General features: G+C 35.6%; 2 protein-coding genes and 5 non-coding genes across 7 annotated transcripts in view; 4 read left to right on the top strand and 3 right to left on the bottom strand.

Moving 5' to 3' along the window:
- Positions 1–1264: 1264 nt before the first annotated feature.
- TRNAV-AAC (transfer RNA valine (anticodon AAC)) lies at positions 1265–1337 on the top strand. Its single transcript has one exon. It is a non-coding gene; the product is annotated as a tRNA-Val (tRNA).
- A 321-nt stretch (positions 1338–1658) lies between these two features.
- On the bottom strand, positions 1659–1749 carry TRNAI-UAU (transfer RNA isoleucine (anticodon UAU)). The gene is given in 2 exon segments: positions 1659–1694; positions 1712–1749. It is a non-coding gene; the product is annotated as a tRNA-Ile (tRNA).
- A 2052-nt stretch (positions 1750–3801) lies between these two features.
- On the top strand, positions 3802–3874 carry TRNAV-AAC (transfer RNA valine (anticodon AAC)). The gene has a single exon. It is a non-coding gene; the product is annotated as a tRNA-Val (tRNA).
- A 502-nt stretch (positions 3875–4376) lies between these two features.
- On the top strand, positions 4377–4467 carry TRNAI-UAU (transfer RNA isoleucine (anticodon UAU)). Its single transcript is given in 2 exon segments — positions 4377–4414; positions 4432–4467. It is a non-coding gene; the product is annotated as a tRNA-Ile (tRNA).
- Positions 4468–4788: 321 nt separating this feature from the next.
- On the bottom strand, positions 4789–4861 carry TRNAV-AAC (transfer RNA valine (anticodon AAC)). Its single transcript has one exon. It is a non-coding gene; the product is annotated as a tRNA-Val (tRNA).
- A 4172-nt stretch (positions 4862–9033) lies between these two features.
- Positions 9034–9828, bottom strand: LOC136973622 (uncharacterized). The gene has a single exon (XM_067268359.1). The coding sequence runs from the start codon at positions 9826–9828 to the stop codon at positions 9034–9036; it is 795 nt and encodes a 264-aa protein (XP_067124460.1).
- Positions 9829–12944: 3116 nt separating this feature from the next.
- The window catches only part of Ack (activated Cdc42 kinase), a 43693-nt gene continuing 39326 nt past the window's right edge, over positions 12945–17311 (top strand). Inside the window, exon 1 of the mRNA XM_067268175.1 lies at positions 12945–13253. The gene's annotated coding sequence lies outside the window, so the exon portion shown is untranslated. The remainder of the gene's footprint in view (positions 13254–17311) is intronic.

The raw sequence follows: 17311 nt of genomic DNA, 5'->3' as shown, positions 1-17311 counted from the left end.
CCATCGTACTTCTGTATGAAACAGAAGTGACTGATGATCTGCTCCCATTTCCTGACACACTGCATTAAACAGACGAGAGTTCAGCGGTCGCGACTTGATGTAATTGACAATTTTGACGACTTCTTGTAGGACAGACACATTCATCAGGCAGAGACTTCGCCATCAGTGCTTCCCTGTGTAAAAAGCAATGTACATTTTTAATATTAGGATTTTTTTCAGAAGCCCTGGTTATAAATCCCCTAATTTTTCCCGTCATAGCTGCTGTTCTGTCCGTGCAAATGCTTATGCAGTTGTGCCATTCCAAATTATGCTCACTGAAGTATTAGTCTGTTACTTTGAATATTTCTTCTGCAGTGGTATAACCAGGTAGTGGCAGACAAAATAAAAAGTCCTCTTTTATTTCATATTCGTCAGTGTACCTCACATTTGATACGAGATGCGCGTGACCACTGATATCAGTAGCCTCGTCGACTTGTAGCGCAAAAACTCCACTAAGCCTTAATTTTTCAATTAACGTTGATTGAATGTCGCTAGAAATATTATTAATTCGACGTGAGATCGTATCTGCTGACAGTAGTAGTGGTTTGGGAAGCTTTGATCACAAAATTAATTTTATTTTAACAATAATGCAAAGTTTCTGTATTAATTATTAAATGTTTTTACAAATTTGAATTAAATTAATTTTATTTTAACAATAATGCAAAGTTTCTGTATTAATTACTAAATGTTTTAATATCTGAGAAAATTAAAACATGGCAATTGTATGAAATAATATAACACCAAAAATAATTTTGGTATTATATTATTTACAATTAATAAATCCCGCAGTAAAGTCGCAATTTATGAGAAAAACATTCAAAAAAATCAAACATTTACCATGAACAGTGTTTCCTTCAGAAAGTATTCTGGGTATTTTTTTCCAATCTCCGGAACATGGCAAATGAAATTACCAATTTAATAAAATACGGAAAATCCAAACACTTATCGATAGCAACATCGCTTTTACTCAGTTTCGGATGAAAAAATTGTCAATTCTCGAAACAATAGAAAAAAAAACAAACACTTTGCTTTTTAATTACATTATAGAAATTAAGTTTAAATTTAATTTCGAAACTCGATGGGCTTGAAAGTTTGGCGTGTGTCAAGTCTTGAATTGTGGCTTAACGACGCGACAGGTAAATCCGACAGGGCGAAATGTTTCCGGGTCGGAACGGAGGACGTAATCCAGAGGCACATTATTGACCAGATTTCGCCATATAACGGAGTGCTTGTGGTGTAGCGGTTATCACATCCGCCTAACACGCGGAAGGTCCCAGGTTCGATCCCTGGCAGGCACAAGATAAATTTTTTTACGTCTTTGGAAATGTTTCGCGGATTTTTGCGTAAATCAAAGCCAGTCGTTCCACAGACGGCCCTTTTATAGTTTTGAGCCAATTTACCGAGACGCATTTCACTTGCTTGCAAATACCTCTGCGCTTCTTTAAAGTCGCTCGAATTGGTAAGAACTGCACGCCCATGTCAAGTGCGTCAGACACCGAATCGACGATTGCTCACTATGATGAAGGGCGAACAGAGCAAAAACTATACGCGAAAGTCAAGCGCCCAGCCCAACTAATCGGCCGATAGCAAAAGGCAATTATAAAAAAAAAATTGTCACGTTCCCCAGGTGAGGCTTGAACTCACAACCCCGGCATAACTCACAAGTACTGCTTATAAGTACCGTGCGCTAACCAATTGCGCCACTGGGGATGACGCTTTCCCACACACGTTAATAATTACCAGCATTTTCGTTTGCGAAGGTAATCGATCCCGAACGACGCTTGCGAGAAGCCAACTCGTAATAAGTAGGGTTTTCGACCTGTATTACGAATTGTCTTACAAGACCTGTATCAGGATTTGTATTAAATGCATTGATGCAATTGAAATTGCAGAAAAGAGGAAAACTATAGGCCTATGCTGTTTTTGTAGACTTTCGATCTGCTTTTGATACCGTTAATCATAAAGTTCTATGGTCTCTAATAGTAAGAATGAGTATGAATAAACAGTTTCTTGGCCTTATAATTGACATACAGTATATTCCAAAGCTCTGCAAGAGTAAAATTGTAGCGGAATCGACTGATTCATTGGTATTGACATTGAAGTTTTGCAGGATGAGATTCTGAACCTATTGCTTTTTAATTTATATGTTAATGGTTTGATAGTGCGACTTACTAACTCTGACCTACCTTAGATTTCTCTCTCTAATCAAGTTGATTTACGTGTACTAATATATGCTGACGACACTGTAATTCTTGCTGATACTCCACAAATGTTACAAAAGAAAATTACAATTCTAGAGGAATTCTGTTTTGACTATGAATTAACTTTAAATGTTTCAAAAATAAAAGTGGTAAAAGTGGTAATGTTTATTAAAAAACCATCACCTAAAGAGGATGGTTTTTTTTTAATAATCAGCCTATACGAGTCGTTTCGAATTACATCGCAGCACATATATGTATCTGCTGGTATTATTTTCATTTTCTGAACAGTTTTTGCAGGCTAAAAATTATAGTATTCATAAGGCTAAAATGGTTCAGGGTTCTATGTGGCCTATTCTTTCAAAAGCTAAAATTAATTCCGCTCATATTTATATAAAATTATTTCACTCAATGATTTCATCTGTACTACTTTATGCTGCTCCTGTACGGGCAAGTACTTATCGCGATAAAATGGAAATTGTTCTTGCTTTATATCTTCAAAACAATTTTTTGTTATACCATAAAATTCCAGCTTATATGTTGCGATTGGCGTTTGGTGTTTGTAAAATATCGGTGTTAATAATAAAAGCAATAGTTTCTTTCTGGATTAGACTGTTGAAACTACATGATATCAGTTATGTTAAAGAAGCGTAGGTAAACAAACTGTAAAAATTATGATTAATGACGGATAATTATACATATATCTGGACATTGACATCGAAAAACCTGTCTCAAGATTCTCATTTGATCGAAAGTTATCAAGCATTAATTATAACAGTGTTGTTGGGAACAGAGCATACAAGAAGATTGGTCTTTGTTGTAAAAGAACAAGCATTTTCAATTGTATCGTATTTTTAAAATAATTTTTTCAATATATGTGTGAGGATTATTTGTTTATAGACATAAATTAAAAGGATTAATTCTACAGCCGAGATGCGGTCAAAATTATATTTTAATGTATGACAGTAGACTAGTAATAGACCCTCACAGAATTTGCATTAACTCTAGTTTGCAAACGTATGGAACTTGGAAACGTGTGTTTTTTTCATTTTGTATCAAAATTGAAACAAATAGGAAAAAGTATTTGACAGGATTTAAATCCTGAAAAGATAAAATTAATTTATCGCGTTTTTCAAAAAATGATTATTTTTGTGTATTTTATTTTGTGTTATCCTGTACTAAACTATTTAATTAATTAGTTAAATTTTGCTAATTTCAGATTTACATTAAAAGATATTTAAAAATGATTATTATTGTGTAGTACTAAGCTATTATATTAATTTGTTAAATTTCACTAACTTCAGTTTTTATGTAATACTTTAATCCCCTTGTAACAAACTAAGGTTCATACAATAAAGAATTGAATTGAATTAAATTAAATATTCGTAAGAATAATTATTGTTTAAATTTAATTTCGAAACGCGATGCGCTTGAAATTTTGGCGTGTGTAGGGTCGTGAATTCCGGCTTAATGACGCAACCGGTACATCCGACGGGGCGAAATGCTTCCGGGTCAGAACGATGGACGTAATCCAGAGGCGCGTTATGCAGATTATCTGGAGCAAGTGCTTGTGGTGTAGCGGTTATCACATCCGCCTAACACGCGGAAGGTCCCAGGTTCGATCCCTGGCAGGCACAACATAAACTTTTTTTACGTCTTTGGAAAGCTTCGCGGATTTTTGTGTGAAACTTCACCCGTCGTTCCGTAGACGGCTCTTTTATAGATTTGAGCCAATTTACCGAGACGCATTTTACTTGTTTGCAAAAACCTCCGTGCTTTCTTAAGCATTACTCTGAAGAACTCGGCTTCTACTCTACTATTTTAGATGTGGTTATTTGCGTTTTTGCTGGAAATCGAACCATCTAAAAATTCTGTGATTAGTCTCGGAAGAGAGGAGGACCTAATTCCTTCACCCGGTGAAAACGGGTGAGATCCGATATAAGCTTAATCTTCGCTATCGTTACCATTTGCCCAAGCAACTCCTGGCTCATCTGCCCGATACATGTCTTGTACGACAACTCGTAATACAGGTCGAAAACCCTACTTATTACGAGTTGGCTTCTCGCAAGCGTCGTTCGGGATCGATTACCTTCGCAAACGAAAATGCTGGTAATTATTAACGTGTGTGGGAAAGCGTCATCCCCAGTGGCGCAATTGGTTAGCGCACGGTACTTATAAGCAGTACTTGTGAGTTATGCCGGGGTTGTGAGTTCAAGCCTCACCTGGGGAACGTGACAATTTTTTTTTTATAATTGCCTTTTGATATCGGCCGATTAGTTGGGCTGGGCGCTTGACTTTCGCGTATAGTTTTTGCTCTGTTTGCCCTTCATCATAGTGAGCAATCGTCGATTCGGTGTCTGACGCACTTGACATGGGCGTGCAGTTCTTACCAATTCGAGCGACTTTAAAGAAGCGCAGAGGTATTTGCAAGCAAGTGAAATGCGTCTCGGTAAATTGGCTCAAAACTATAAAAGGGCCGTCTGTGGAACGACTGGCTTTGATTTACGCAAAAATCCGCGAAACATTTCCAAAGACGTAAAAAAATTTATCTTGTGCCTGCCAGGGATCGAACCTGGGACCTTCCGCGTGTTAGGCGGATGTGATAACCACTACACCACAAGCACTTGATCTGAACAATTCTCATATCTGATCAATAACGCACCTTTGGATTACGTCCACCGTTTCGTCTCGGAAGCATTCCGCTTTGTCGGATTTACCTGTTGTAATGTTAAGCCACAATTCAAGACCTGACACACGCAAAACTTTCAAACGCATGGCGTTTCGAAATTAAATTGAATCTTAATAATTATTTTTAAGAGTGGAAACGAAGCCGGGATTACATTTCTCTGACAATTGCGTGTGGTGCATAAAACTCCTAGCTTTCGTATCGAAAATACTCGTAATGACAACAAGTTCATTGCCCGTTTGTTCACGACTAAACGATTTCTTCTCTGGTAGTGATAAATTCGATTTTCTATTTAACGCGAACCCACGATATAACGGGAGGATAATGTATTTTATTGGCTCTGATCATTGTAGTTATATATATAGCGTCATTAATGTTTTTCTAATAATTAATTAATATTATTATATCTCTGAGTGATTTTTATTTCTGGGAGATATTACATATTAAAGATGGATGTCATCATAAGAGTAGTACGGTATAGATAATTCAAAATTTTTTAATTATTAACTGAAAATAAATAATTTAATATTCTAAAAATAATGAAAAACTATACATACTTTTTCTTCAGACCATTAAACCTCTTCAGCCTCCAGCAAAGCATGTAAAATGCTTTTACAAATTTACAAATGTTGGCACATTGAGGCATCGGATTACACGTGATTCAAAGGACTGTCGGTCCATCGCCCATCCAATTCCATCATTGCTTAGACGTCGCTTGTCGAAATGAGACGAAAAGGATTTAGTAAAGTCCACGACGATCATCAAAACAATAACAATATTTATTGCGAACAATCAGTACAAGTACCGTACATGTTAGAGCTACACGTGCTCTCAGCTAACATCCGACAAACTAATGTATCCCAGAATCCACCGGAATAATCAAATTTCGTGTACGAGGCTATGGGGGCCTCTAGAGGAACGGCGCCATCTGCCGAGCCTGTGGCAAGTTACTGGTCGCCGCAGTACCCCCCTCCTAGCGACCGCGATCGACAAATCTCACTGGGAGCTTGATTTTACGGCCGCATCGTGAGGTTTTTGCCTCGGTTGTAGGTTCTGCTTGCTGGGTATGTCCAGCTACCGTGTTGCTGGGTTGGTCTATCACTGGCTGTGTAGGGCTGATTGATTCTTTCTCCCTGAGCAGAAAAGCGGGTTTCAGTCTGTCGATGGAGACGACCACCTCTTTACTGTTTTTCAGAATTTTGAAAAATTTGTCTCCTTTCTCCACCACAGGAAATGGTCCCTCGTAGGGAGGGCGCAGTGGAGCGCGTACGGCATCATAACGAAGAAAAACGTGACTACAGTCTCTTAACTGCATGGGAACAAAAAGTTTGGGCTTCCCATGTGATGCTGTTGGCGTCGGTGTTAAGTTTTTGAAAAAAACCTTTAGTGTTTTTATGAAATCGGAAGTATTTATGTCTGCTGGGGTAGGATTAAAGAATTCACCTGGTAAACGTATTGTCTGTCCGTAGACCAACTCACTGGACGTTGCTTGCAGGTCAGGCTTGAACGTTGTCCTTAACCCAAGCAGTACGGTAGGGAGTATCTCTGTCCACCGTTCCGTTAAGTAGGCCCTTAGAGCACACTTTAATGTCCGATGCCAACCTTCGATCATACCATTAGCTTGGGGATGGAAGGAGCATGTATGTATATGCTTGGACCCCATTAGGATGGACAAAGACCGAAATAGGCGTGATTCAAATTGGCGCCCCTGGTCGGTGGTAATGACCCCGGGAACGCCGAAACGAGATATCCAAATCCGATATAAAGCTTTGGCCACAGTGTCGGCCTCAATATCCCGCAGTGGTTCAGCTTCAACCCAACGAGTATATCTGTCAATCATAGTGAGACAGTAGCAATAGTTTTCGGAAGTAGGGAGCGGACCAATAAGATCGATGTGGATATGATAAAAACGTTTGTTTTCAACGGGGATATTTGTAATTGGACTTTTAGTATGTCTAGTAATCTTGACACGTTGGCAAGGGATGCACATCATTGTCCACTTGCGACAGTCGGCTTCCATACCTGGCCATACGAACCGATCGGTTATTAGCTTCACCGTGGCTTTACTGCCTGGGTGAGAAAGATCATGCATGGCATGGAAAACCGCTTGCCTTTGCGTCTCAGGGATAACAGGACGAATTTTACCGGTGGACACGTCACAATAAAGTTCTACTTGGTTTTCCGGTAATATTAGTTTTTTAAGCTGTAACCCAGTCGAATTATTTTCCAAAAGTGTTTGGAGGCTTGGGTCGGTTGTTTGTTCGTCAGCAATTAATTTGTAATCTATGGGTGAAGGGCAAACAATAGCTTCAACTCTAGAAAGTGCATCGGCTGGAATATTATCCGTTCCTTTTATGTATCGGATGTCAGTTGTAAACTGGCCTACGTAATCTAATTGACGTAATTGTCTGGGGGAGCATTTTTCACTTTTCTGGAGAAAAGCGAATGTCAATGGTTTGTGGTCTGTATATAATGTGAAAGGCCTAGCTTCCACCATAAAACGAAAATGTTTAATTGCTGAGTAAGCGGCTAATAGCTCACGATCGTACGCCGAATATTTCCTCTCCGCATCTGTGAGTTTACGCGAAAAAAATCCTAACGGCTCTAAGCCGGATTTAGTAATCTGATGTAGTGCAGCGCCAAGGGCAAAATCAGATGCGTCAACCTGCAATGCCAAGTGTGCGTCAGGGGCTGGATGAGCTAGTAGAGCTGCGTTTGCTAAACGAGTTTTGGATTCCTCGAATGCCTTTTTGGATTCATCTGTCCATGAAATTTCCGAATTGTCAGATCGTTTTGTGCCTTTTAAATAGTTGCAAAGCAAGGCTTGGGCCTGGGCAGCGTGTGGAATATTACGGCGGTAGTAGTTCAACAGGCCTAAAAATCTACGGAGCTCTTTTATTGTTTTGGGTTGTTCGATATTTATGACGGCTTCTACTCTCTGAGGGAGAGGTTTGATGCCACTGGCGTTGACTAAATAACCTAGGAAAGGTAATTCGCTTTTACCTAGTATGCATTTAGCTGGATTTATTCGGATACCATATTCTGATAAACGTCCAAGTACTTTTTCCAGATGAACGTAATGTTCCTCCTTTGTCTTACTTGCCAACAGGATGTCGTCTATGTAAACAAAAACAAAATCTAATCCATGCAACACTTCGTGCATAAATCTCTGGAATGTTTGTGCCGCGTTGGACAAACCAAACGGCATGTACAAAAATTCATAAAGGCCGAAGGGTGTTGTAATTGCGGTCTTAGGTACGTCTTCGGGGTGGACCGGGATCTGATGGTATGCTCGCGTTAGGTCTATTTTGGAAAATATGGTCTTCCCGTACAAATTCTGGGCAAAATCTTGTAGGTGAGGCAATGGGTACCTGTCCGGCACTGTTATTTTATTAAGGGCACGATAATCCCCCGTGGGACGCCAGTCCCCGTTCGGTTTGGGTACCAGGTGCAAGGGGTTAGACCAATTTGAATTACTCGGTCGACAAATGCCTAGTTGTAACATTAACTGGAATTCCTTTTTTGCAACTTCTAGCTGTTTTGGATTGAGACGGCGGGGACGAGAAAAAACGTTATGTCCTTTAGTAATAATACGGTGGACCGTGTTATGCTTGGGTTTAGTGTCAGCTGGATATGGCCGAAGAATATCCTTATACTTGTTTAAAATGTCGCCAAATTCCGAGTTAGAAGCGATTAAAGTAATGTTAGCTTGTGCGCCGTGGTGAGTGGAACCTTTTGTTGTCAAGGACGTTAATGGGTCTTTGATGCAGGCGTTTTTTAAGTCGATCAGAAGACCGAAATTTCTTAGGAAATCGGCACCTATTATTGGTTTGCTGACGTTTGCGATTACGAAAGGCCACGTAAATTGGCGCCTTAAATTAAGGGACAAGGTTATGTTTTTTATGCCATAAGACTTTATCGGGGTATTGTTTGCCGAATAAAGTGTCAATGAGGCGGGTGCCTTTAATGCCATAGCAGCGTTATATGGTAGAACGCAAACGTCACTACCACTGTCGATCAAGTAATGACGACGTGAGGTCGGATCGTAAACAAAAAGGCGGCTTGTGTTATTAATTCGGAAATCACATTGCGCCACCTGTGATTTCCGAGCTAGTTTTCCTGATCTCGAAATTTGCAAGGAGCCTTACATTTATTAGCTTGATCACCAAACTTCGCGTGGTACCAGCATAGGTCCTTCACGTGGGGACGAACTGGTGTCTGCGAACGCCGGCGATTCCGAGATCGATTCCGAAGGTGTCTATAATTGCGAGATTGCCTGTCGCTAGGCCTTGAGAGGCGATTAATCTGTTCCGTTAATTCAGCAACCTGCGTTTGGAGCTCTTTTATAGCCGCATGCGTGCAGTTTTCATTCGTTGCTAAATTAGTTTCAGCAATTTGCAGAGGTGTTAGCTCGAGAATTTTGTCAGCCATTTGGGCTAATTTGTCTAAATCCCCATCGGAAACAGAAAGAATTGCCTGTGTTTCTTTGGGTAAGCGCTGAATCCAAAGTGTCCTTAAAAACTCTTCCCCGACTTTATTATTAGCCAGTTGACGCATTTTACGTAGGAGGTGAGATGGCTTATCATCTCCTAAAACGGCATTTGACAGCAAATCTTTCACTCGTTTTTGTTCGGAATCAGAAAATTCCGCTATGAGTCGATCCTTTAATGTTTGGTATAATTTTTCCTTAGGAGGGTTTTTAACGATATCGCTCACGTACGATAACACTTCCGAATTGAGGGCCGAAACCACTGCGTAATATTTAGTCGTATCATGGGATATGTCGGCGAGTTTAAACTGAGCTTCGATATTGATAAACCATAAATCGGCTTCTTTGTCCCAAAATTGAGGAAGTTTTAGAGCTACCCGGCTGACTTCGGGCATGAGATCGTTTTCGTTTGGCATTTCGGAACACAAAGAGAAAACCACTCAACGGAACGAAAGTAAAATGGAACAGGAAACTCCACTTACCCGTGCTAGATGACTTACACCGGCGAGAGATTGTAGTTGCGGACAGACAAAATGGAAGACGAATTTGCCGGTCTGGAGTGGCCACGTGGGGCGAGTAGTTCACCTTCTCAAAGAGCGTCGTCTACGTTGTAGTGATCTTGCTTTCTCTTGTTTTCTTTTTTTTTCTTTTTGTTCGAATTCACGTCGAATCACGTTCGGGTCACCAGTGAGGGCAATGGCGGATTACACGTGAATCAAAGGACTGTCGGTCCATCGCCCATCCAATTCCATCATTGCTTAGACGTCGCTTGTCGAAATGAGACGAAAAGGATTTAGTAAAGTCCACGACGATCATCAAAACAATAACAATATTTATTGCGAACAATCAGTACAAGTACCGTACATGTTAGAGCTACACGTGCTCTCAGCTAACATCCGACAAACTAATGTATCCCAGAATCCACCGGAATAATCAAATTTCGTGTACGAGGCTATGGGGGCCTCTAGAGGAACGGCTCTCAGCCTCCAGCAAGCATGTAAAATGCTTTTACAAATTTACAAATGTTTTAGCAATTCATCTGATTCTGGCTTCAGGTTTAAAGGTTCATTTCAAATTGGTAGTGGCGTATCTAGAGGGTGGACCAAAAAATCTTGGCCTCTCCAAAATAAAAAGAAAAGAAACACTGGTAAATTTTCTAAAAAATATTTTTTTATTTAAAATTCATGTTTTTATTTATTTTATGTCATGTATTGTATTTCTATATTTCTAATGAATTAACAGTCACATAAGTTGAAAAGTTTGACACACGACACTCTTTATTCGCCACACCCCGTCGACTTTTAACGACCAAAATTCAATGGCATCAATTTCCCTAATATACAAATTTCCATGCAGAAATCAGAAATTTTCGACAAAAGCACAGGAGTTTTCAAGCTTCAAAGAGGACGAAGTAAATCGTGCTTTCCCTACACACACTCACCCAAACCCACACCCTTCCCACACACGCACCAACATTCGTACACGTTGAAAAAACCACCCAAATTGTTTGCATTTCTCGATGTATCAATGTCCCATGATTCAGAATATAAAAACGTTAGGGAAAGTCATTTTTTGACCGATCGTCATACTTTCCGTCTGTTATTTATATGACAGAGCCCATGAAGAACAGTTAACTAAATTGTTCCGTTTTCATAAAACCATACATCAATATATAAACATCCGACCCTAATTGTACTGTATGTCTAGAATGTGACGAGGCCAACGAGAAAGACAGACATCGGTAAATCACGTGACTAACTTAGTGCTAGTTGATCTATCTAGCAGTGTAGTGTGGTGTTACAGTAAATATTCTAAAAAAATTACTTATACAAGAATATCTCGTATCATATTTATATTACGAACATATTTTGCGTTTCTCTTAAAATTCACACATTAATGTAGAGTAAAATTTTAATTTCTTTTTCGAGTTTTTTTAACAATACAAGCAAAGTTAAACAATTGTATTTCTTTAATATACTATAGTTAAAAAATATAATATAATATAATACTTCACATATGAAATAAACATTTTTATTAATATTAAAAATTACTTTGCAATTTATTAGAAAAACAATAACCTAATATGTCAGTATTTACAATGAGTTATTACTATTACAAAAAACACAACTTGATTTCGAATTAGCTCTTCATGGAATAAAATATATTTCAGAGTCTAAAATGTACAAGAAGTCAGAACTGCAAAATAACTGTTTCTCCATTGTCATTCGTGATCATTGTATATTTATTTTCGTGCTTAATAGACTGTCTTCTTTCTAAAGCGGGGTAAAGTAAAAAAAGCCACTATACATGCAATGAACATCGTAAAAGTAACAGTTATAATTACTGCGTGAAATCGTACAGTATTGATAGTACCATATAACTGGTACTGGAAAACAATATGACTTTTTAAATTGTACTGTTGGATTCAATTTGACTCTTTTGACAATACTGAATATTACAGCCATGGCCAAAGTAATACTCGCAGTACATACTCTGGCAAATATGTCGTACTAGAATGCCGAGCACCAGGAAAAGCAAGGCATTGCATCCGATATGTAAGGAATTGTCATACATAGAAGAAGACAAGAATGCATCCAATAAATGAGATGTAAAAGGTGAAAGGTATGAGGATGCGACCATCATAAGAGTAAAAAAAAGCAAAGAGTAAAAAATTTTCAACCGTACATCAATGAAATTTAATTAATACAATCCTCTATCGTCAAAATTGATAAAAGGTAGAAGATTGCTGCGTAATAGCTTTCCATTGTGTAGTATTAGTAATTTTAAGTAGGACAAAAACTTTATTTATTTCGAATACGGCTAGATAAGACTGTAACACGTGGCTTTAAAAGTAAGTTAATATAGAAGTATCTACAAGTATAAATCTTATTTTATAGGCTAACACAATAAGTTTATTAAATTATCAAAGCATTCACTTAATTAGTAAGAACAAATAGTAATAAAATACACTTAGATCAAAAGAATTTGCTAGTAAATAGTGTAAGTAAATAGTGTTAGGGCTTGCCAATGTACAGAAGAAAATATTAATAGATTTCTCGTATGTGCATGGCCATATTTAAACAGTTTATAATACATTGTATACTGCATTAATTAATAGGCAGATAGCTGAAGAAAATTTGATAATTTTGTTTTATTTTTATTATTATGTTTTGTTCCGAAAATAAATCCCTTTCGATCCGATTTCGGATCCGAAACTCCACTTTTATCGATCCGAAAAAACAAGTGATTAATAATCATTTGTCCCCTAATATATATGATAATACATTCAGAAAAATAAATAATTCAAGTGATCACTATACTATTTTGAACACTAAAGTAAATATTATATAATGGATATAAAGAGAGATAGTGGCTAATAAAATAAAATCATATTAAATTTTTATGTAATTATGTTATTAAATAATGCTTTTATTTTTATTTTTTTAATGACAAAGCGGTAATTTTCAACATCATTCCCCGTTATTACTCGTCTCACAATTATGTAACTACAAATTCTACGAGTTATTTTCTTATCACGTAACGAATAGAAGAATAATTTAAAATAAAATCAATTTTAATTTTCTGAATTAAATATTCAATTTACTATATAATCGAAATCATTTTAATTGTGTTTATCAAGAATTATTTTGTTAGAGAATCGACGGATAAATAACGACATGGCGATTGTTATCGTCTGGAATTTGAGGAGTAATTTAGTTATTTTTCGAAAACAATGAGTCTCTTTTCAAAACTTGTAAACATCATTACGCGGCGACTTACCGAAAGCATGTTTCGAAAGTTTTATCGACATTATAAAAAAGCATTAATATAATTTACCAAGGTGAGAAAAAGATTATTATTTTTGCTTAATTTTAATTCAAAGTTTAAGGTGCATTCTCTATTATTAAATGATATGAAAACTAATTGTGTAGAAACAAAGATAGAAATATAATTGTCAGTTTATACCTGTTCAATACAATGCTGATTATTTTATGTATTCTTATTGTTTACCTTATGGTAAAAATAATATTTTTTCTAACCCATAAGTACTTTTTTATCAGCAAAATAGAATTTTGTCTATTTTACTCTTTAATAAATAGATCTAAATAGAGTTGTTTATTATTTAAAGCACAGCTGTTTGTTCCATCTTATCTAGGCTAGTGAACAACTCAATTAATCTGTATATTGTTTATTCCCATGGATCCATAGTTGGATTTAGTCTATTTTGCAATGCCTATTGTATTGTTATTCAAGAGATAGGTTGAAAAAGAAAATATGAAATTTGGTAAAATGTTATATGACAAAACGTCGCTCGAAAATTCAAGTTTTGTTTGTCTTACGGTAGTTTTGCTTGTAATTCACAGATAAGACAATCTATTTTATATATATATAATTGCGATTTTGTTTATTAATATATAGAAAACAAAGATGGCTAATTAATTATTTTGCATATAATTGTAATAATACTATGATGATGATTTTGATAAATTTACTTGCAAAGAATCAAATAATACTAATGAAAACAAAGTATACATTAAAGTATACTGGATGCAAAATCAAAATGTAAGTTCAAACTTTTAATGTCCAAAAGATTTGTACATTCAAAGGAATAACACCTAAACACAATTTCCAGCAAACGAGTAAAAAATTTTACTGGTCTAATGTTTTTGGCTACAGTTTATCGGCCCTCATCAGAAACAAATGTGAAAAACGGTTTTATCCGTCAAATATTGCCACGTTCTGTTTTTTTAAAACTCAGAAACGTGTTTGAATAAGGCTGTAATGTACAGTTTACATCATACATAAACTACATTTGTACATTAAACTAACATTTTTATATTGCACATACCGAATATAAACTAACTATATTCAGTATTCCCCAATATTTTTATACTGGCAAACTGTCTTTCTCCTAACATATTTTTGTTTTATACCATACTACAGAAATTAGAAGTAGAAATGAGTACTGTACATAACATGAACATCTTATTTTTTAACCACTCAAAACCGAGCAATGAGAAATTTTTCTTACTACATGAAATACAGTGGAACCTCGCTTAACGAGCACCTCACACAGCGAGTATTTCGCATAACGAGCAAAACAAATTGTAAAAATTTGCCTCGCTTAACGAGCGATGTTTCGCATAACGAGTGAAGAGGAGAGGAGAAGTCTCGCATGCGGCATGCTCCATCAGTCTGTGTTTAGCACTCGTTCCGCTAACATCTTAGTGTCACTTAGGATCACATATTTTTCCAAACTTGTGTTCACACATATTACTTATAAACATCAACAACCGTAGCGCATTATATAATATACAGGCCAAACGATATGCCAAATTCTTGGGTCATTAAATTTAATGACCAATTCCAAATTAAATTTTAGAAATGTCTGAATTATTGGGTTGTTCGGAAAGTAATTTCGTTTTTTTATTACTAGAGGAATTAGATGTATTTTTACCAGCCAATTTTATTTTAAACCACATTTTCATTATATACTTCGACAGCTGACATTTTAAGGCTTATTTGTAAAAAATTTGTTTGATTCTGTACAATTGTTTTTTTTTTTTTTCGGTGACCCATCAAATATGGAAAATCGAAAGCATCATTTTCAGCATATTTTGCTTTTTTATAACTAAAAAATCAAAATGCTGTTCAATCAAAAAAAAAATTGTGGTACATGTTTGGAGATGTGTTGAGAGAAAGACAGTGCCAAAACTGGTTTACAAAATTGCATTCTGGCAATTTTAATATCAAAGATACACCACATTCTGGATGGCCATTTGAAGCCAATGAGGACAAAATAAAGGTACTGATTGAAGCAATCTGTTGAACTGTTTATTATTACTTAAAATGAATTGGTTTCGTTTCAAAGCTCAATATATGGGTTCCACATGTTATTAACGAGAGATGCTCTCTATGGTTGGATTTTAAAGAAATTTATTTTTGAGCTTTTACCGGACAATTTAACAATTGATTTGAAAGTGTACTGCCATCGAGTGATGGCAGTACACTTTCGAACAAATTGAAGTAATATCATCAAACAGAAAAGGCCAGAATTGATCAACAAAGTGTAGTGTTTTACCATGATAATGCCAAATTTCACACAAGTTTGGTAACTCATCAGAAACTGTTATAGCTTAGATGGGATATGTTATCACAACAACCATATTTGCCAGATCGGGCACACTCAGATTATTACTTGTTTCGGTCTATACAAATTTTTTTTAACTGTAAGACATTTACTTGAAATGACAATGTCAAAAATCACTTGGATCAATTTTCTGTAAACAACGATCAAAATTTATATGAATGTGAAATCATGCTACTACCAGAAACAATGACAACAGGTATTTGACCAAAATGGTCGATATATAATTTAATAAAATATTTATTTATTATAAGAATATTGCATTTATTTTTCTATGGAAAAAACAAAATTACTTTCTGAACAACCCAATAAAAATTAACTATTTATAATTATTAAATCTAATATGAGATGGAAATATAACTGCCTACCTCTAGTCAAATTAATTAATTTCTAATATTTAATTATAGCCTTTACATAACCCAAGAATTTGGCATATCGTTTGGAGTGTTTATCAAACATAGCTGTGATTTTGTTTATGTTTCTGCAGATCGAATTCTCATTCCAGGATGGTTCATTCTGCACTAGAGGAAAAGATGATGATTCATCATCATCATCATCTTTTAACATCATCAGAAGTGATGTATTGTTAAGGAAGGAATTATATTGTTTTTTGAATAAACGTTATACATAAAAATTTGAGCATTTTTTCGGCGTGGAACACATTATCGTATTTTACATTAATTTCTATGGGAAAAATTGTTTTGCTTAACGAGTGTTTCGCATTACGAGTAAGACTCTGGAACGAATTATGCTCGTTAAGCGAGGTTCCACTGTACAATAAAAAAAATTTTTCTTACTCATTGACCCATTTCCCAATATACAGTATATACAAAACAATGCCAATGAGTACAATCAATAAGTTATTTGATTGGAAAATTCACAGTTAAGTTGCTATTACAAAATTTATAATGAAATAGAAAGATTTAATAATTTTTCTTATTGAAGGATGTCAATTGACTGCATTCCAAATTAACTAGCTTGTAAATGAATTTTATTATTATAAAAGTTTTTGTATAGAAAATAAAAATTCTGAAATACATCCAAATCCCATTATTCCTATCTAATTCAAATATTGAGAAGTTTCCTCACTATTTTTATGAGAAATTTCTAACTCAATCCCAGTATAACCAAATAACCCATCTAATTTTCTCAAATACACTAAAATATTGCAAAAATATTATTTTTCCATTAATTGTAATTTTTATATATGAAACACTACAAATGTGAATTGTCTAATTGTCTTGCTAATATACATTGAGATTATTAAAAGATACTCAATGTGTTATTACTCACAAATATAAGTTTGTATAGTTCTCCCTACAGGAATTGCAAGAGAGAACTGTATTTTCTTTAATATGTAGTAGAATACAATAAAAATGTAATGATATTGTAGCTTTTATGTTAAAATATTACTATAAAACATAATAACAATAAAAATAAACAAATGAGATAGTTATCCTTGATGAACTACAAAGAATAGGGTTATAAATTTTGTGATAAAAATCACTAAATTGCACAACTACAACATAATGTAGATACCACTGGAACAAATGAAAAAACTGGGAACAGAGTTGCTCCCTAAATTTTGCTAGTGTGACTTTTGAATTATTCACAATTCTCTTCAAATACATTTGTAATATCAGGATTATTTGCTTTAAATGTTACAATCAAACATCACTCTTGTAGAACAAACACTGATACAAAGAGTTTGGATTCCAGAGTATAGCCTAGTTGCATATCAAAGTATTAAA

Source organism: Centruroides vittatus, unplaced genomic scaffold (genome assembly GCF_030686945.1).
Source record: "Centruroides vittatus isolate TY-2023 unplaced genomic scaffold, ASM3068694v2 contig_1074, whole genome shotgun sequence".
In the NCBI taxonomy this organism is placed as follows: Eukaryota; Metazoa; Arthropoda; class Arachnida; order Scorpiones; family Buthidae; genus Centruroides; species Centruroides vittatus.
Note: the sequence above shows the minus strand (reverse complement) of the source record. Positions and strands in the feature narration are given on the sequence as shown.